Genomic DNA, 21,574 nt, shown 5'->3' on the forward strand with positions numbered 1-21,574 from the left:
CGTTCTGAGAGAAACCTATCAGGCTTTCCTGTTACCACCAAATAAGTAACGCAAAAGCAGAGAAACTCTTCAGCTGCAGGCTAAAGTACTATCCCCTGACGTCAGCACAACTCCTGGCAGCCAATCAGAAGAGACGTCCCCCCTCCCCCTCAGCCAAACCGGCAGAATCATAACAACTCTGAAGGTACAATGGGAGAGATAAGACGAGAACCAGGAGAGGACAGAGCCCTGGAATCCAAAAGAGGACAGTGTGTCAAGAAGTAAGTTGTGATTGACAGTGTCAAAAGCGGCGGATAGGTCAAGGAGAATGAGGATGGAGTAATGACCTTTGGATTTGGCGAGGAACAGGTCATTACAGACTTTGGATAGTGCCGTTTCTGTTGAGTGAAGTGGGCGAAAGCCAGATTGAAGCGGATCGAGGATGGTATGAGAGGCGAGAAAATCAATGCAACGGCTGTGAACGGCACGTTCAAGCATTTTGGAGAGGAAGGGTAGGAGGGAGATGGGGCGGTAGTTGGAGGGACAGGTAGGGTCAAGTGAAGGTTTTTTGAGGAGAGGTGTGACAACAGCATGCTTGAAGGTGTCAGGGACAGTTGCGGTGGAGAGAGAGGGGTTGAGGATATGACAGATGGGGGGGTGATAGTAGGAGAGATGGTGGTAAGTAAGTTGGTGGGGATGGGGTCTGAGGAACAGGTGGTGCATTTTGAGGAGGAGAGAAGATGGGCGGTTTCCTCTTCGGTGATATCAGGAAAAGAGGAGAAGGAGGCCTGGGTTGATTGGTTTAGGGAGTAGGTGATAGGATGAAGAGGAGGAGAAGGTTTAGTGGTGAATTCGAGGTTGATCTTCTGGACCTTGTCGTGGAAGTAGTCAGCTAGTGATTGAGGAGAGAGTGAGGGAGGGGTGGGAGTGGAGGGCACTTTGAGGAGGGAGTTGAGGGTGGCGAAGAGACGACGAGGGTTAGAGCTGAGGGAATTAGTCAAATGAGTGTAGTAGTCCTGTTTGGCGAGGATTAGGGAGGACTGGAAGGAGGATAGCATGAATTTGTAGTGAATGAAGTCAGTATGGGTGCGAGATTTCCTCCATAGGCATTCACCCAATCGGGAACAGGAGCGAAGGTAACGGGTGCAAGGGTTAAGCCAGGGCTGGGGATTAGTGCGTCTTGTGGGACGGGAAACAGATGGTGCAAGGGTGTCTAGGGCGGAGGAGATGGGGACAGAAACAGAAAGTAGTTCCATGTGATTCGCCCTCTTAATTCCATGTGCAGCTGTCTAATGCTCAGTATGTTCTGTCTTCAGCAGATGGTGGATGGTACGCATAACTTCCATCTGATGCTTCTCAGTCAGCTCATGGCCTGGGGGATTCCTAGGAGGTGACTAAGTGGAAACTCCTCACAATGACAGAGGCTCCCTTTCATTATGCAATGCCTACTCAGCACTGGGGTCAACCCGGTGGTGCCAGGTACCTGCCCTGCTTATCTATCTCCCTTCTTTCAATTTGGGTCAAACTGTGGAGGTGCAGCAGTACTGGATACTGCATGCAGTCTGGAGGGCCTGCATGCCTCTATTTCTCTTCAAAACAAAAACAGAGGTAAGTTGCTGTGCTCCATTTTCACGGTGGTTGGCTGTCCCGTGCAAACTTAGCCAGCCTGTACAGAGGGAGTATAGTCAGCTGCTCCAGGGTTGCTGTTTCATTTTTTTTATTTTTCCTGTATGCCATTGCACCTCAGGGTTTTGACACTCTGTTTTCTTTCTTGCTTGGTGGTGCTGAGGTAACTGCGGGGGTCAGAGGTTTCCTGCCTGCGAGGTGCTTCATTGTATAGCATATGGCCTCTCTTGTTTCTTTTAGTGGGGTTATGTGGGCGGGGCATGTTCCCTGGTCCATTCGGCTCCCAATTGCAGCAATCTCCTCTCTTCTGTGTGGGATGCATTTCCTGAATTTCGCAGCTACAGCTGTCTCATCTGATGGCTGGGCATCGCATGTTTGTCAGAGCTGCAGCGGTCTTGTCTCATTTGGGTTGCAGACCTCTCCTGTGTTTAGGAGCCATAGCACGTAATAGTCTGCTGCCCGTCTCGTCTTCCACCAGGGTCGCTTTACTCATACTACCCCTCTCCTCAAGTCACTTCACTGGCTCCCTATCCGTTTTTGCATCCTGTTCAAACTTCTTCTACTAACCTATAAATGTACTCACTTTGCTGCTCCCCAGTATCTCTCCACACTCGTCCTTCCCTACACCCCTTCCCGTGCACTCCGCTCCATGGATAAATCCTTCTTATCTGTTCCCTTCTCCACTACTGCCAACTCCAGACTTTGCGCCTTCTGTCTTGCTGCACCCTACGCCTGGAATAAACTTTCTGAGCCCCTACGTCTTGCCTCATCCTTGGCCACCTTTAAATCTAGACTGAAAGCCCACCTCTTTAACATTGCTTTTGACTCGTAACCACTCGCCTCCACCTACCCTACTCTCCTCCTTTCTGTACACATTAATTGATTTGATTTGCGTACTTTATTTTTTTGTCTATTAGATTGTAAGCTCTTTGAGCAGGGACTGTCTTTCTTCTATGTTTGTGCAGCGCTGCGTACGCCTTGTAGCGCTATAAAAATGCTAAATAGTAGTAGTTGCATGGCAGACTTCTCTATTTTGCACACCTACAGCACACTCCTCTTTGGAGTTGCAGACACCTCCTGGATTTCACAACTATAACAGTCTCCTCTGGGGTTGCAGACCTCAATGGCAGTCCACAGCCTCAGCAGTCTTCTTTCCTTGAGCTGTGGTTCACATCTGCAGCGGTCTCCTCTTTGGAGCTGTAGACAGCGCCTGTGGTCACAACTTCAGCAGTCTCTTCTCCTTGAGTTGCAGCCAGCTCCTGTGGTTCACATGTACAGTAGTCTCGCTCTTGAGTTGTAGCCTGCTCCAGTGGTTCACAAATATAGTAGTCTCCTCTGTTGAGTTGCAGACAGCTCCTGTGGTTCATACCTTCTTTGTGGAGTTGCGGACAGCTGCTGTATTTTACATCTCCAGCAATCCATTCGCTTCTGGGTTGTAGTCTTCTCCGGTATCTCTCATATGCAGCAGCCTCCTTGCTTCTGGGTTGTAGTCGTCTCCAGTATCTCTCATATACAGCAGTCTCCTCATTTTTGCATGGCGGCAACTCCGGGGTTTTGCACCTGCGGCAGCAGCCTCGCTTTTGCATTGCGGCAACTCTGGGGTTTCGCATCTGCAGCAGCCACCTCATTTTTCCATGGCAGAAACGCCAGGGTTTTGTACCTGCGGAAGCTGCCTCGCTTCTGAATTGCAGACATCTCCGCTATGTCACAGCTGCAGTGGTCTCCTGTATTCCGTGGCTGCAGCAGGCTCCTTTTTGCTATGGACAGACGCCTCCGGTATTTTATAGCTGCAGGTACCTCTGTTTGTGGATTGCGGCTCTCTCATTGCCTTCAGAGTTGCATGCTCTGGCTCTGCAGATGCCCCATGTCTCCTAGGGGTCAGCAGGTCAGAGCTCTCTCTCTTTGGGCTGCACAGGTGTCTGATCTGTTGCAGCTGCAGTAGTCCCCACTCCGCTCTCAAGAGTTTCATGTGTTGGCTGGATTACCGACCTCAAAGGTCCATTTGGATGGTGGGCACCATCTGCTCTCCCTTGCCCAGATGTCTCCTTTCTTTGGAGTGGTGGTCCGCCAACATACTTCTAGTTCATGACTGCTTCATCTTCTCACAATGACAAAATCCTACAAGTTTGGAGCTCCCCAGGCCGATTACTTGTCAGTGTGACGGGTATCTGTTATAGTATGGACTATGGGGAGTCATCAGCCTTACGGCTGTTTCTGCTCTCTCTCACTTTCTCTTTCAGATCAGTGGAGGGTTGCTTATGTCTGCGCTTCCACAGGAGGGCTATTTGGAACCTAGTGCAGTGGTCTTCATCTAGCCTGCGTGGGCCTGTTCCTTTGGGGCTTGAAGTTGGATTTTCTGATCTAAGGCAGCCTGTTTTATTTCTTGTTTACTCGAGCCAGCCTGATTCAAGTTGGCGGAGGTCTGTCTGGCTTTATCTCTGAGGTAGTCCATGCTAATTAGTCTCTGTGGGGCTCTGTCTCCTTTTCCTGTGGGTTGGCTTGGACACCTCTGTCTGTCCTGTTCAGGTCTGGTCCAGTGCTCTTATCTGGCAATATGCATGCTTGGGCTTTCATCTAGACATTCCTTTCTGGTGGTGGCCTTTGCTATGCTACAAGTGTTTTCAACCCAAGAGTTCAGTTTTAGCCACAATCTACCAGTTCTCGAGGTTGCCCTTATTTTCTCAGGGGGTGTACTTCCTCTGATTTTCCAAATTCCTGGCTTGACTCCTCTGCCACTTCTGTAGCTAGAGCTCCTTCATGTCAGTCTATTGGCTGAGTTGCTGTGCTGTGCAGACCAACTTTGTTTGGTTTGGGGCTTGCCATGCTCTCCCCTTGCTGAGTAACTGCTCTTTTGTTTCTTTTGCCTTTTTGATTAAAAAAAAGAAAAGGCAAAGGGGTTCAGGCTGGATGTTATTTCTTGATGGCAGTTCGGCTATGGGCCTGTCCTATGTGGCCTGGCTGTCAAGTGGGCAGGATTTTTTGGAGGTCCACGACTCATTCCGTTTCTTCTATGGTGCGCCTCCAATGCTAATTGAAGGATAAATTGCATTGGTCTGGGTTATAGATCAATTCTGGTGGTCAGGATTATTACACAGGGGCACAGATGGGGGTAATTCCCCTTGGCATGCCATTCCTAGCAGGTGCTGGCTTATATTATTTTCTGGTTGGGCTATCTCATACCACATTTGTCTTTGCATTATCGGCCATCACATGACTCTGTACTCATTTGATGGTGTCTGTCGAGCTAGGTTGCTGGTAGATGTTAGGTGGAGGTTCATTTATCATGATTGTAGCAGCAGTTTGCGGCTTTTGGGGGGGTCCAGTTTTCTTATTTCTGGGGTCCCCAGTCTAGCATCGAGGACAGAAACGTCTCCTTCCGGGCTGTGTTTCTACGGTTATTCCAGTTTTATCTATGGAGATGGTTCCACTGTATGTAGGGAACTGCTTTGTTACATTCCATTAGTCTGGACTGGTCTGGCAAGGACATAAAGGAAGGTTAAATTATGTCTTACCTGATCATTTTCTTTACTTTAGTTCTACCAGATGAGTCTAGAACCCCACCTGTTTGTCTCATTTTTTTCAGATAGATTTCCTTTCTTGGATGTCTTTGTTTCTCATGCTCTGTTTCTGGGATAACTCATCGTTCTGTGGAGTAGTGACATGTTTGTCGAATGAAGGCCTACTTTTTCAGTAAGGACCTCAGTGGATGCTTCCTGACAATGCTCCAGCTGACCTTCAGTAGAGAGTGTACCTTCTTTCTCCAGTCACATATGTGCAGTGGATGTGTCTCCTGACTCAGTGGAATATCTGTCAGGAGAGAGTTTGCTTGTTTCCTTCAGTCGTGTTGTATCTAAAGACGTACCTCCCGACTTGGTAAAATATGTCTGTCAGTGGAGAACATGCCTATCTGATTCAGCCTCATACAGTCTGATTGGTGCCACTCCTGACTTGGGTGAAATATCTGGAAGTAATTTGTGGATTTGCATGCTGTTGGAATTCATATGCTGGCGAAGATGGACTTTCACACTCCTTTCTTCAGTTGCCCGATTGTTCGTAGTGGAGCACCATGGCTTGGCTATACAGTATACTGAGCATTCTACAGCTGTGTGCAGGGCCTTAAGAAGGTGAATCAAATAGAACTACTTTCTGTTTCTGTCTCCATCCACTTATGGATGAGCACAACTACCCATTAGTCTGGACTAATCTGGCAGACTAAAGAAAGAAAATTATCAGGTAAGACATAATTTAACCTTTTAAATGATTTGATTGGTTTCTAATGCAAAAAAAAATAAATACATAATAGGTGGACTCATTATATTTTTTATGTGAGGTAGAATATCATATCTTAGTATCTACTAAATATGTGTTTTTCTGGTAATTACTATTCTTTTCTGATGTTCATCTTCCATAGGCTAACAAACTTTTTGATGGGTCAAGCCTAGTATGTACAGCACTTCTGGAGATATTTGTAAATAACACACAATTGTTTTCTTTTAAACTCCCCCCCCCCCCCCCCCCCCCCCCCGTTTTCCCACTATAATCCCGCTTCTGCAAGAAGAGTGCCTGAGCAATTCCAGTTCCTTCACATGGCTCAGGACTGATTGGGTATCCACCGCCATGAATAAATCCCTTAGCGTTCGTCATAATGTTGTTAGGCATCATCACTGTAGTGACACCCGTGTTCTTTTCATAACCCAGAATGCAAACTTCTCACCTCAGAAATGTGACTAAGTACCAGGGATCACACTGGAAAGAAGACGTATTTTTAGTCTCCTGCACCTCAGAGTTGCAGACAAATCACAGATCCAGCAATTCATAACTCTCTTGTCAAAAATGTGGCAATTTGTAGACAAATTCTGAGACAAATTTTCATTTGTGTTTATGGTAACTAAGGGGGCAATTCTGTTAAGGGGTGCTTAGATGTAGATGCTCCATGGCATCATGGGACACAGTTAATCTAGAATGGCGACATCCAAATTCTGTTATAGAATGCTAGTTTAAACCCACATCTGTGTGCTGATATGAAGGCACACCCATTTACTCCAGGTCTGTGGCAGGCATAAATGGGCATGCTTAAGTGCAGAAAGCACTACGCGCATCATAGAGTAATCTGTAAGTTGTTTGTGTAAATGGGAGACATGCCCATATCCCAGCCATGCTTCACACATGTGTACACTTATATGCAGTAAGCCACTTATGCTCACTCTTACAGACTAGCACTTAGGGTGCGTGTGTGTGTGCATAGTGGCATTTTTACTGCAGGCACTCAGTTATAGAATTCCTTTCTCATCTATACTTCCTCGTACTTAAACAAAAAAATTTTTTTTCTCTCCAGATTTCCTTCAGCATAGCATTCCAGTTTAATGCTTCTCATCTCCGAGAGTACCTTGCTATTCACATGCACACAACAAGGTTAGTGATTATACATTCTACTATATGTGAGATGCCAAAACTTTGTGCTGCAGCAAATGCCTTTTCTATACTAAAGTAATGAATTACAGTTGAGCATTGTTTACCTGAAAATCCATTAACCAGAAAATCTCATTAGCCATAAAAATGGGTTGCTTCTTGTCATACTGGATCCCCTGCTGCTAATCCTCTCCCTCCCACATGGTTCACATGTGATTTACCACACCTCAATGAATTCCCTCCTAAATGTTCACCCTTTACTGCACCTTGATGTCCTGTGGGATTCAGGACCCTGCGGGATGCTGGTACCACACGTTGCTGAATCTTGGGGCAAGAGAATAATGCTGTTTGTGAGCCACCTCACAATCAGTGTTATTCCCACAGCCTGTGAGCATCGGGCCGCAAAGTCATGGCCTGAACATCTGGGTCTCCCCAGGTTTCCAGGTCCCCAAGACTTAATCCCCCACCCCTGCACAAGGTCTGCCTACCTCCTATAGGGGCTACCATTAAATATCATTGGTGATCCAGGGGGTCTTCAGGCAGGAGCAATGCCCAGTCCTTGTTCTGGCTTCAAACTGACACCCCTAGCAGTATTCTCGCGCAACTACCGCTAGGAGTCATGTCCCTATAAAGAAATATTTACTTATATAGAAATATGATCCCTAGTAGTAGTCATACCATTTTGAAGCTGGCACATGGACTGGACCAGAGCGATTGGGCCTCATTCCTCTCTGAAGACCGCTCTGGCCCACCAATGATTTTTAAAAGTAGCCTCTTGGAGGGTGGGGGGAGGGGGATCAGCTTAAGTCAAAGGGGTAATGGAATCCCGGAAGGGCCCAGATCTTCAGGCCTGGGAGCATTGGGCTACGGCTTTGCGGCCGATGCTTCTGGATAGTAAAATAACCCCAGCAAAAAGGCTGGGTTATTTTAATGTGAGTTTTGGGTCCTAACGTAACTTGTGGTGTATTACCACAAGTCACAATAGGATATTTGCATAATAATAAGATGCAAAACATGCATTTTCATATTTTATATCTCATTCCTTAATTATCACCTTGATATTTTTAGTCAAGCGACATTAGGGTTGTTTAACTCGCATTAAGGGACAGTTAAGGCAACTTAAATCCTTAATTCCACTTGATGAATTCACCCCTTAACAACTTTGAATAGTTTTGTGTCATCTGCAGATTTGATCACCTCACTCGTTCCCATCTCCAGATCATTTATTAATATGCTACAAGGCACTGTTACCCCTCACACCAAGTCCTGCATTCTACTAAGGTCTAGATCTGAAACAGCTCCCCCTCTTGTCTGTTCCTGAACCCAGCTACTCCATGAAGCAGTCTTCTTTTCATTTAGGAACTTTACTTCACTCGCATTTCCTAATGTGACATTTATCCAGTCATTATTGGGGGGTAATTGAAATCAGAAAATCCAGTATACACTGTTGCAAAAATTGTCAGGTTCCCTGCAAATGTTCTCTCTCAATCAGAAAGACTAAAACAATGAATAAACTTTTTTAAAAATCTTAATTAGTAACACAAGCACAGTGGTGGAAAGAAAGAAAAAAATCTTAATTTCTAACACAAGCACAGTGGAGGAAAGAGAGACCTCAATCTAAAAAAATAAATAAATAAAAGTGTAACAGTTAAGGCACCTGTTTAAAATTGCAACTATTTAATCATTGGTCCAAAAAAAAAAAACTCTACTGTGAGAAAAACAATACTGCAGTAAACCATAACAAAATGCAAAATGTCCAATTATAATAATTTAACTCCCCACCTTCAGTGCTTCCAAAGTGTGCATAAATTGTAATAAAGAGTAGGTTACTTATCTTGTTTGTCATTTCATCTTGCATCTCAACTGAATGTTGCCATTAGTGCTTGGCCATTCAAATAGATTAGTGCATGTACACTTACTGCCACCCAGTTTGAAAGTGGTAAGGGCTCATATAGTATTCCTACGCTAACTGGTTAGTGCACGGTGATGTAGCTGCGCTAATTAGAGCAGGAGTGCCCACTGTCCGGCCCAAGACATGCCCCTTCAAACAAAAAATCCAAACTATTTTTTAATGTAAAGTTAGTGCACGTATATTTGGCACATTCCGCAGGACGCCTGAGTGCGTCCCAAGGTATACCATTTTAAGCTGCGTTAGATGAGCCTTAATGCCTAAATACAGCTTAGCAAAAGGGCCTTTAAGTGTTTCTAAGTCTCTGACTTAAAAGATGACTGTTTTTAATGGTTGTGGATTAGAATACAAGTTATTTTTTTGAAACTATAAAACAAAGATACTGTAGGAGGTATTCTGTGAGGCGAACAGGCCATTAATTCTTACATGTAGTTGAAGCCATCCACGTCGCCCAGTGTGGAACACTGTAATAGCATATATATCTTTAACAGCCACACACTAGCATTCCCCCTGTGCATGTGTGAGTACCTTCCCACCCACCACGAGAGCATGGAACTAGTGGTACAGTATAATAGCAATATGAAAACAACTCCAAGGGGAGGTGGGAGGGGATGTGAGAATTAATGGCCTGCTGTCCTCTGAGAATACTTCCTACAGATATCCTACATGTTAATACTCATATGTGGAATCCCTAGCTGCCAGACTCACCGAAAATAGTAGTAGGACAATGGGAACTCGCAACAGCGAGTTCAAATGACTAATCAACCTACTGCTATATACACACTGTATGAGAGTGCCGCCTGGAACAGAACAAAGTGGACCTAGGAGGATGGAGTTGGATTCTAGACCCCAAACAAATGCTGCAATGTCTAAACCGACCATCGCATCGGGTATCTTGCTCAATGCAATAGTGAGATGTGAATGTGTGGACTGAAGGCCACTTGCAGCCTTGCAAATTTCTTCTATAGAGACTGACCTCAAGTGGGCTACCGACGCAGCCTTAGCTCTGACATTATAAGCCTTGACATGACCCTCAAGAGTCAGCCCAGCTTAGGTGTAAGTGAAAGAAATGCAATCTGCCAGCCAACTGGAGATTGTGTGCATTTCCTGATGGCAACCCCCATCCTGTTGGGAACTGGAATCCTCAGTGCCCTGGTGCTCCTGGCACCATGCGTCGAGGAGGATTTTTTGGAGGTCCGCAGCTCATTCCGCTTCCTCTGTGGTGTGCCTCCAATGCTAATTGGAGGATAAATGGCATTGGTCTGGGGGTATAGATCTATTCTGATTACCGGGATTATTGCGTAGGGGTCACAGATAGGAGGTAATTCTCCTTGGCCTGCCATTCCTAGCAAGTGCTGGCTCATGTTATTTTTAACACTTCTTGGTGCCAATAAGAACGATGTCGAATCCCATCCTTGGTGTCAGATCTGATGCTGAGTGGTCCCAGGGGCCCTGCACAGTGGTTGGTGTTGAGGCAAGTTGAGATCTGCTCGATGTACGCCCACTCCCGGTGTTGGACATGGGTCTTGCAGCCATAGGGACTTCCAGGATGGTATTTTTGAACAACATCCACGCCTGATGTAACTTTTTGACCTTTGCAGCTGTTCCTTTAAGTTTATTTGTCACCATTCTTCATAATCTCCTTTTTTGAAAGTTAAGTACTAACGTATTGGATTTCCTTTGGGTGCTTAACTCCAGAGATTATGTCAAATCTGACCATGTTGATAGCACTGTTATCAAGCGGCCCCAGCACTATTGTTTCCTGCACTAGATCATGCGCTCCAGTAAAGACTAGGTCCAGAATTTTTCCACCTCTTGGCTCCTGTACCAGCTGCTCCATAAAGCAGTCCTTGATTTTGTCAAGGAATTGTACCTCCCTAGCATGCTCTGACATTACATTTACCCAGTCAGTATCAGGGTAATTGAAATCACCCATTATTATTGTGTTGCCCAGTTTGTTAGCTTCCCTAATTTCTGATAACATTTCTACATCTCTGTTCATCCTGGCCAGGTGGACGGTAGTACACTCCTTTTCCCCTTCAATCAATAGGGATTCCAAGATGTGTTTTGTGTGCTGCAGAATTTTTAGTCTATTTGATTCATGGCCCTCCTTAACATCCAATGCTACCCCTCCACCAATTCAATTCACCCTATCATTACGATATAATTTGTACCCTGGTATGACAGTGTCCCACTGGTTTTCCTCCTTCCACCAGGTCTCAGAGATGCCTATAATATCTAATTTTTCATTTAGTGCAATATATTCTAACTCTCCCATCTTATTTCTTAACCTTCTGGCATTTGCATCTAGACATTTCAAACTGTTTTTGTTCTTATTTATATCTTGCTCAGCAGTTGACAGTGATAATTTACAATCTTCTGGTTGCTTTTTATTTAGTTGCCTGGTCCACTATGGTCTCTATTACAACCTCGTATCTTCCCTGTTTTGCTGATATCTTTGAAGGTACCTTGTTCCAAACCATATGCTTTTAAGCAATTGCCAGCCTTCCCCCCAGTTTCTAGTTTAAAAGTTGCTCTATATCCTTTTTAAATGCCGATGCCAGCAGCCTGGTCCCACCCTGGTTAAGGTGGAGTCCATCATTCTGAAATAGGCTCCCCTTTCCCTAGAATCTTGCCCAGTTCCTTACAAATCTAAAACCCTCCTCCATGCACCTTCATCTTATCCACGCATTGAAACTCCGGAGCTCTACCTGTTTCTTGTGCCCTGCGTGGAGAACTGTGAGCATTTCTGAAAATGCTACCCTAGAGGTTCTGAATTTGAGCTTTCTACTTAAGAGCATAAATTTGGCTTCTGGAACCCTCCCTCCCACATTTTCCTGTGTCATTGATACCCATATGTACCAAGACAGTCGGCTATTCCCCAGCACTATCCAAAATCCTATCTAGGTGATGTGTGAGGTCTGCCACCTTCGCACCAGGCAAGCAGGTGACCATGTGATCATCACATCCTCCAGGCACCAAGCTATCTATATTCCTAATAATCGAATCACCAACTACAACAGCCATCCTAACCCTTGCCTCTTGGGAAGAAGCTCCTGGAGATACATCCTCAGTGCGAGAAAATATTGCATCCCCTGGTGGGCTAGTCCTGGCTACAGGATTACTTCCAATTTCACCAGACTAGAGGTGGATCTTCTCTACAATGGCCCTGTAGGCCTCCTCTATATACCTGTCTGTCTCCCTCAGCTCCTCCAAGTCTGCTACTCGAGCCTCAAGAGAACAGACTCATTCTCTGAGTGGTAGGAGCTCTTTGCATCGAGCACACACATATATTATCTCATCAGCTGGGATATAATCATACATGTGACATTCAGTGCAAAAGACTGAATAGCACCCCTTCTCACAGCTGGATTGCTGTCTGCATCTTAGTATTATAGAGTTGTTTAGTTAAAACTTCTTAAGGTACTGGGGATATCAGATGAGTATAAAGAGCCTTAAGATATGATATATTGTGTAATTTATTTAGTGTTTGCTTCTTAGAAGCTAATTAAATGTAATTAAAAATCTAATGAAAACTCTCCTCTTGTTGTCCTAATTAGAATAATTGACTATAAATGAAGAGTTGAACTAGGGGTGAGTGGGAGCTGGGGAGAGGGTGGGAATGTGACAGACTATTCATAGTTTGCTTCTCTTTTTTTGTTTTTTAATTCTAACTATGTTTATCAATAACCTACAATTCCTCTTTCAAACCCAGTCTTGAAGTTACCAAGCCCAGAGCAAAATAATGTTACTTACCCACAGAAATGTCCTTTTCTTCAGAACTTCTACAGAGGCGCTCTATCTTTTGTTCCTGATCCTGCGACATAACAGGCCTCAGGATTCAATTAAATAAACACTTGTTTTCATTTATATTGCTTTGTCCAGCTGTGTTATTTCACAGGCCCACCCTCAACCCTCGCTGGGGGTGTCACAAGGGCCTTTGAACTGTAAAGTGTTACTGTGGCATCATTTCTGTCTATCCACCACCCGCTTTCACGGAGATGTGGTAACATATGCAGACAGTCTATAGACAGCAAGTGTAACTGTATTATCTGTATTATTTCAGTGACCTAATAAATAAAGGATAATTCTGAAAGCTTGTTAAAGAAACCTTAAGTTAGTCCAATAAAAAATAAGGTGTCATCTACTTAAATTGTTTTAATTTCAGAAACCTTTCTCCGTTCTTCCCTTTTGGTGCTGAGAGACAAGATTTTCTATAGTGTGGAATGCTTATACATAGCAGTGGTGTAGCTATGGGGGGCCTGGGCCCCACAGATTGGCTCCGGGGCCCCCGGTTTGGCTGGTGGGGGTCCTCAACCCCCGCCAGCTAAGGCGTTTGTCCCACGCGTGCTTGGTTTCATTAAAATGAGCATGCACGGCACTGAAAACAGGACAGGGTGCCAGACAATGTGAGACCTGAGTGGGACAAATGCCTCCCAGCGGCGGTGGGGGGTGGCAGGCAGGGGGGCAGAAGTGGTGGCAGGAGGGCGGAATGGGGAGGTGGGCCAAAATGTGCCCCCCCCCCCCCCCCCCCCCGTCGAGCTTGGCTACGCCCCTGTTGCATAGTTGTACAATCAAATAAGTAGTAACTTTCAAAGGAATGGAAACTGAGTAGCTTTTCTGGACTAATTGTCCTTTCTATGACACCTGTCAAATACTGTTCTTTGGTGCAACTCTGATAAGTAACCCAATGTGCAGATCTATAAAATTAACATAGATTTATGTGCTATCTTTTATCTAGTGACAGCGAGGAGCCATATGAAACCTTGGCAGACAACACAAAAAACATCACCATTCCAGTAAGATATGAAAGTGGATTACTATTTCTAAGGTACTGCTGTTTTCTTATTTCTTTTCAGGTTCAAAGTTGTTAGAAGTGAAATATATTAAGCCATCATGCAGTAGTTGCCTACTACATAGTTATTTCCAGTTCTGGCGTAAATCATTAATGACAGGTCCAGTTCAATTCATGAACATAATGAAGAAGTGAAATTTAAATAATTGGTGCTGTGGAAAAGTAGGAGTGAATTGGAGTTTTATGCATGTTATACGGTGGTTAATATAAAAAGCTGAGTAGATACAAATGGTCAGCCTGATTTTTGGACACCGATGTTTAGGTGCTGCAGTGTTGGCACCCATGGCTTTTGGATGCTGCTGTATTGGGGCTAGACTTCTGGGCACTGAAACAGGAAGCATCTAAAGGTCCTCCCCCACACTCACCGGATGTGAGTCAGGGGCCATCTGGGCTGAGAGAGGATGGAACAGACAGTGTCCTCCCTCATAGACATTGCCTGTAGCAGTTATGATCTCCGTTGTGCTCAGAAGACCACTGCTACAAGGGAGATCATAGCTGCCCCAGGCATAAGGATTCCCCTGACCTGCCCTCCTTTCCAGGGCACTGTCGGGCATCTGGGCATTTTGTTTTATTTTGACTGTCCAGTTTCTGGCACTCCTTCCCAAGCGAGTGACAGGCGGCAATGCAAGCGTAGAATGAATACAAATTCTCAGAGCAGAAGAGGTGAATAAATGGGCGGATTGGATAAATCATCCACAGCTTATTGAAGCAGGATCTCACTACCATAGTAACATGGTATTGAAAAGATATGAGATTGCCAAATTTGACATCGAGAACTTTTTGCAGATTGTACAAAAAGAATATGTATGTCAGACATAGTAGGAATTGAGCTGGTTGAACACCCTATTACTAATGCCCTAGACTTCTCTTGATTCAACTTCAGTCTGTGAGAATATGGTCAACCGGCAGCCTGTTCTAGTTTGGAGTTTAGGGCATAGATTTCAGTAGTCACATCATCAGAAAGTATAGCCACTATCTGAATTCATCTGTATAAGGAAAAGAGATCAGATCCAGGGAGTGAATGAGAGTAAGTAACAGGGTCGTAAAGACATTGTAAAGAATAAGGGCAAGCACTGACCCTTGGGGTACACCATATGACAGGACATAGGGAACTGAATCGGTAGCTTTCCAACGAACAATAAAGGATCTATTTTTAAGGTAAAAAGCAAAGCAGGACAGAGCTGCATGTTGGACACCTACTGAAGCTAATCTGTCAAGAAGGTGGTCATAGTCAACGAGATTAAACACTGCAGTAAGGTCCAATGAGATAAGCACAGTGAGTTTAGATTTGTCTGGGTTTTCCAAAATGGTAGTTGATAGCCCTAGAAGTGCCATTTCAGTACTATGAGATCTTTGGAACCTGGTTTGCTGGGGGTGGAGGAGATGCTGATCATCCAGATACGCAGAGAGTTGGTCAAAGGCCAACTTTTCTATGAATTTTGATATAAATGGCAATTGGGAAGTTGGCAAGTTTAGAGACATGCCCAAAGATCCTTTTCCCCAGGGGCCTTCATTTCAGCTGCTTTAATATTGTTTTTCACAAAAAGTGCCACTTCTCCACCCCTTTGGTCTGACCTATCCCTCCTATAAAGATTATTGCCTGCTATAATTGTGTCCCTTTCATGGGAGTCATTGAACAATGTCTCTGTGATAGCAACAATATCTAAATCTGCTTCAGACATTAGGGCTTGCAAATCCTGAATGTTTTTACTCAGACCATGAGAATTTGTGCTCATTGGTTTCTATTTATCGCTAATGAATGAGTTGCTTAGATGTTTGTATGTTTCTTTCTTTTTTTTAATTAAGTTTATCTGCCCCTCCGTTGCTATGCTTTTGCTGGGGATAACTTCCTAAATGCTTCTGCTTCCTATTGTCACCTCCAGTCCCTAATTTAAATGCCTAGACACATACCCTCTGATATTCCAGAGACCGGCATTGAATATCCGGGTTTTTCAACACCGGCTAGTGAATGACTGGTTAAGTCAATATTTTGACATAATCGGCTATGGCTTAGCAGGCAAAGATAGGCCTGCGTTGTATGTGGCCTTATTTGGCCGCTAAGCCAGGTTGGTTAAGTTCCAAATATCGGGACTCAACCGGTTATGCCCCTGGAACACCTCAACATTGCCGGCTTTATTTTTGGCAATAACCGGTTAAATGCTGCTGAAAAATGACCTGTTATCCTCCAAATGCGAGTTAACCGGTCGGTGGCCGTTCTTGGCTAGTTAGCTTGCACTGAATACTGGGCCCATACTGTCTAAATTTCTCCCCAAGGATCCTTATTGTTTCCACAGAAAGATGTAGTCTATCATTACAATAGAGCCTTTTGTTTTTCCATCTATTGCCCCATCCTTATATGTATGTAAAATCTTCGTTAGCCACTTATTGAACTTGTCTATATTTTGCCCATATTGAAATTACTATATTTTGCCCTGGTCTGTTTGGGAGGTGGAGGAGGTAAGAGGAGTAGCTTAGAAGTTAGCTTTTGTACTCTATGCTCCAGACTGAGCTGAAGGGAAAGGGGGGAATTCACTCCACGACACTACCAGGGATTTACTTGTTGGAGTTGGGAAGAGCATGAGTTTAGTATTATTGACCCAACGGAAACCTTCACTTTACATCTAAAGGGGGCAGAGCTTTAAAGACTGACATTTTTTATCCTGACCAAGTGCCGGAGAACGTGGTGAAGGCGGTTAGCTTGACAGAGTTTAAAAAAGGGTTAGACGGTTTCCTAAAGGACAAGTCCATAAACCACTACTAAATGGACTTGGGAAAAATCCACAATTCCAGGAATAACATGTATAGAATGTTTGTACGTTTGGGAAGCTTGCCAGGTGCCCTTGGCCTGGATTGGCTGCTGTCATGGACAGGATGCTGGGCTTGATGGACCTTTGGTCTTTTCCCAGTGTGGCATTACTTATGTACTTAAATGCTTTGAAAATAAGCTCCTAAGCCCCTGTAAGAAATTTACACAGTGAACATAGATAATTAGCTGATTTCCATGCATATATAACTGTCAGAAATAAACGCTTCTTTATTCAATTATCAATTTATGTTTTCAATGACACTGTATTATAAAATATGCATAAAATTTGTCAGAACATTTGTGAGTCCCAGGACAGGTGCTAGTGGCTACTTTCTGGTGGGGCAAAGAGGGAGAAGGCAAGGATAGTTTTATAGAGATCCTTATGTACATAACTTCCCTTTATAAAATAGGTGCAACTTAGTTTCTGCTGTGTATGTTAGTTGGCCTGTCAGAAAATTACCTAATTGTTCAAAATTAAGGGCTATGTTTACTAAGGTGTGCTAGCGTTTTTAGCGCATGCTAAAAATTAGCACGCTCTAACCGTGTAGACATCCATAGGAATATTAAGGGTATCTACATGGCTATCGCACCCTAATGCATAATGCACGCTAAAAACGCTAGCATGCCTCTAGCGCAGCTTAGTAAACGGGGGCCCTAAGTGCAGTAGGTTCACTGTAGGCAGCTAATTCACACTGGATACATTAGGAATCACAGACAATGTTTATTTATGTATTTATTTTATTTATTAGGATGTATTTACCTCCGTTTTGAAGGAATTCACTCAAGGTGGTGTACAATAAGAATAGATCAAACATGTTAGGATACACAATTGCATTTGTTGCCATTTGTTTATATTTAATGCTTCTTTGTTCTGTTTTTCAAGCCGTATTAAAGAATACCATGTTACGGTTGCAGAAAATGATACAGTCCCTCATAGTATCAATTCATCTGACAGTATTGGAACGGAGATTAACCTCATCTATTTGGTAAGAAACCAGACACTTAAATTTTTTGAATTATCTTAAAGTCAGGGTGACATAGTGCATGAAATATGTCCAGATATTTTTCACCCTGGGTAACTGAGATTCTGAGAACTACTTTCCTCCCAGTTTTGACCCTGGAGGTTTGCCTGTCTAGTTGAGCTTCTGGCTAGGGGCATGTTGCAGGGGCGTAGCCAGACGTCAATGGTAGGGGGTCCAGAGCTGAGGTGAGGGGGCACATTTTAGCCCCCCCCCCCCCCACCCGCCCGCCATTGCCGACACCGACCCGCCCACCCGCCATTGCCGACACTCCAACAACTTTGACCCCCCCCTGCCGATGACCCTCTCGACCCCCCCCCCCCCCGCCCGCCCGCCGTCGCATACCTTTGCTGGCGGAGGACCCCAACCCCCGCCAGCCGAAGTCTTCTTCCTTCGTTTGGTTTATGACTTAGTCTGACGTCCTGCATGTACAACGTGCAGGATGCCAGACTCACAGAAACAGAACGAAGCCTTGCGATCTGCAGGGCTTCATTCTGTTTCTGTGAGTCAGAAACCAAACGAAGGAAGAAGATTTCGGCTGGCAGGTGTTGGGGTCTCCCGCCAGCGTGTTTGACAGATACATTGCACTTTACTTTAGCTAGGACTTATATTCCACTCACATCAAAAATGGTTTGGAGCGGATTACAATAATAGTAACCAGTAACAATAACTAAGAATATAAAACAAGGCTAATATAATAATTTTAAAATTACAACATGACAATACATACATACTTCTTAAACAAAACAGTTTTTATAGCTTTACGAAATAAGGAATGACAGGAAAGACCAGTCACAGATATTGGTAAAATATTCCGAGCCTTAAAAAAAATTCTCTGAGTGAAATCCCTTATGCGATGGAAATGATAATTTTAGGAAATTTCTAGTCCTGTGATCTGATGTTAAGACTGAAATTAAGGAAAACAGATATGCGGGAGCAAATCCATGAATAATTTTAAATACAAAAGAACAAAGCTTGAAATTATTCTGGTCTCTGAGGCAGTGAAACTAGACATGGAAGTGGGACACCCTATCAAACTTTTTCACACCACAAGTAAGCCTTATAGCCATGTTTTGTATTGTCCACAGCTTTCTTAATAGGTTTTTAGGATAGCCCAGATAAATAACATTGCAATAGTCCTGTGATAATATTTAACCATCTCTCTGACCTCATGTTTTTAACAGTAGTTCATAATCTACAATGTCAAATCAGTCACCTTACTTTCAAATTCTTTCTACTTTCTTACTCATCTATATGTTACAACTTTGCCTTTGCCTTACCCTTCACTACCAATTATAATCATTGGCGTCGCGAAGGCAGCTGACACCCGGGGCGGGTCGCCGCTGCGCACCCCCCCCCCCCCCCGGGTGCAGCACGGCGCACCCTCCCCCCTCCGGAGCGCAACCCCCCCCCCCCCCCCCCCCCCCCCCCCCCCCCCCGAGAACATACCTGGAAGGCGGTGAGGGGCAGGCGGGAGAGCCAATCCGCCGAGTGCACGCCGCTGGGGGGTGTCGGCGCCTCGTTGGTTCCCTGCTCTCTCTGCCTCAGAACAGGTTCCCACCGCCCCCCCCCCCTTCCTATGCCACTGATTATAATGTTCTATTACGTATTGTGTTGTCATTACACGTAGTATACCATGCCATATTTTGTATTGTTACTTGAATATTATTACTGCTGTAATTGCCTATTGCTCATGTTTGATCTATTCTTACTGTACACCGCCTTGAGTGAATTCCTTCAAAAAGGCGGTAAATAAATCTTAATAAATATCATAGCCTGAACTATCATTCTAAATATTCCCTGTGTAAAATATTCCGTAATCCTTCTGAGGTTGTACATTAACAGAGAGCATCTCTTTACAAGCCCATTCACCTGACATTCTCATGTTAAGTTCTGGTCTATCGTGATACCCAAAATTTTCAAAGAAGATACTAACTTATAAATTAAGTCATGCACTGCAAAAGAGCAATTTTTGAAACGATTCCATTTTGCCCAACCAATAGAAATTTTGTACTATCACTGTTCAGCTTTAAATGATTTAACAGCCATCCAAGTGGCAATTTTAGCGGTATATTTCTCCAAGAAAGGTTTCATCGCATAAATATCATTCAAAGTTGGAATTAAAATTGTAAAATCGTTGACATACATGAACACCTGAAAACCTGCAGCTTCCAAAACATAAGTACATAAGTGTTGCCATACTGGGGCAGACCGAAGGTCCATCAAGCCCAGTATCCTGTTTCCAACAGTGGCCAATCCAGGTCAGAAGTACCTGGCAAGATCCCAGAACAGTACAATACATTTTATGCTTATCACAGAAATAAATAGTGGATTTTCCACAAGTCCTTTTTAATAATTGCTTATGGTCTTTTCTTTTAGGAAGCCATCCAAACCTTTTTTTAAACTCCGCTAAGCTAACTGCTTTTACCACATTCTCTGGCAACAAATTCCAGAGTTTAATTACATGTTGAGTGAAGAAATATTTTCTCCAATTCGTTTTAAATTTACTATTTTGTAGCTTCATTGCATAGTAAATTTAACTAACCCAGCGATGACATGAGAATATTAAATAGGACAGGGGAGAGTGGAGAACCCTGAGGAACTCCATAGACTGTAGTCCACCTCTTTGAATAAATGCCATTCATTTTAATCAAATAAGATATCTCCATCAAAAAAAAACCCTAACCCAATTGAGAACATGGCCTGTTATAACCGATGTTATTTAACAGTTTTTAAAAGTAGTTCATAATCTACAATGTCAAAGACACTTGACAGATTGAATTGCATAATAAACACCTTTTTCCCCCTCAGCCAACAATATATTGATGTCCTATAATAAAGCACACGGTATGGTTTTGGTGCTAAAATTAGCCCAAAACCCAGATTGGGAGTGATGCAAAACATCAAACTTCTCTAGATATTCAACCATATGATAACCAAACCTTCCATAAATTTTTAAGAAATTACCCAAATCTTTTTTTAAACCTTACTAAGCTAACTGTTTTTGCCACATTCTCTGGCAATGAACTCTAGAGTTTAATTACACATTGAGTGAAGAAATACTTTCCCCAGTTTGTTTTAAATTTACTGCTTAGTAGCTTCATTGTGTGCCCCCTAGTCCTAGTATTTTTGGACAGAGTAAACAAGAAATTCACATTTACCTGTTCCACTCCACTCAATATTTTATAGAACTCTATCAAATCTCCCATCAACCATCTCTTCTCCAAGCTGAAGAACCCTAGCCACTTTAGCCTTTACTCATAGGGAAGTCATCCTGTCCCCTTTATTGTTTCCGTTGTCCTTCTCTGTACCTTTTCTAATTCTGCTATATCCTTTTTGAGATGTGGTTACCAGAACTGCATGCAGTATTTGAGATGCGGTCGCACCTTGGAGTGATACAAAGGCATTATAACATTCTTATTTTGTTTGCCAGTCCTTTAATTCCTAACATTCTATTTGCTTTCTTAGCTGCTGCTGTGTACTGAGCAGAAGGTTTCAACATATATATGGAGTGGAGGAGTGGACTAGTGGTTGGAGCACCAGTCTTGCAATCCAGAGGTGGCTGGTTCAAATCCCACTGCTGCTCCTTGTGATCTTGGGCAAGTCACTTAATCCTCCATTGCCTCAGGTACAAACTTAGATTGTGAGCCCTCCTGGGACAGAGAAATATCCAGTGTACCTGAATGTAACTCATCTTGAGTTACTACTGAAAAAGGTGTGAGCAAAATCTAAATAAATAATCATCAATGACACCTAGATCCTTTTCGTGGGCAGTGACTCCTAATTTGGAACCTTGTATCACGTAGCTATAGTTTCGGTTCCTGTTTCCCACATGCATCACTTTGCACTTGCTCACATTAAGGGCCTTATTCTATAAAGGTTATGCTCCTGAATTTACACTCCTAAAATGTATGCTTCTAAATTTATCTGGAACCCTAAGTTGGTGTTATATTGGCCACCCTCTGATCTTC

At 43.7% G+C, this 21,574-nt stretch overlaps 1 protein-coding gene across 1 annotated transcript in view; it reads left to right on the forward strand.

The window, feature by feature from the left end:
- ITGA1 (integrin subunit alpha 1) overlaps positions 1–21,574 on the forward strand; it is a 409,880-nt gene that overhangs the window by 360,056 nt on the left and 28,250 nt on the right. Inside the window, 3 exon segments of the mRNA XM_030193116.1 lie at positions 6,941–7,017; positions 13,665–13,754; positions 17,468–17,570. Coding sequence (XP_030048976.1) covers positions 6,941–7,017; positions 13,665–13,754; positions 17,468–17,570 — 270 coding nt within the window.

Source organism: Microcaecilia unicolor, chromosome 2 (genome assembly GCF_901765095.1).
Source record: "Microcaecilia unicolor chromosome 2, aMicUni1.1, whole genome shotgun sequence".
Lineage (NCBI taxonomy): Eukaryota > Metazoa > Chordata > Amphibia > Gymnophiona > Siphonopidae > Microcaecilia > Microcaecilia unicolor.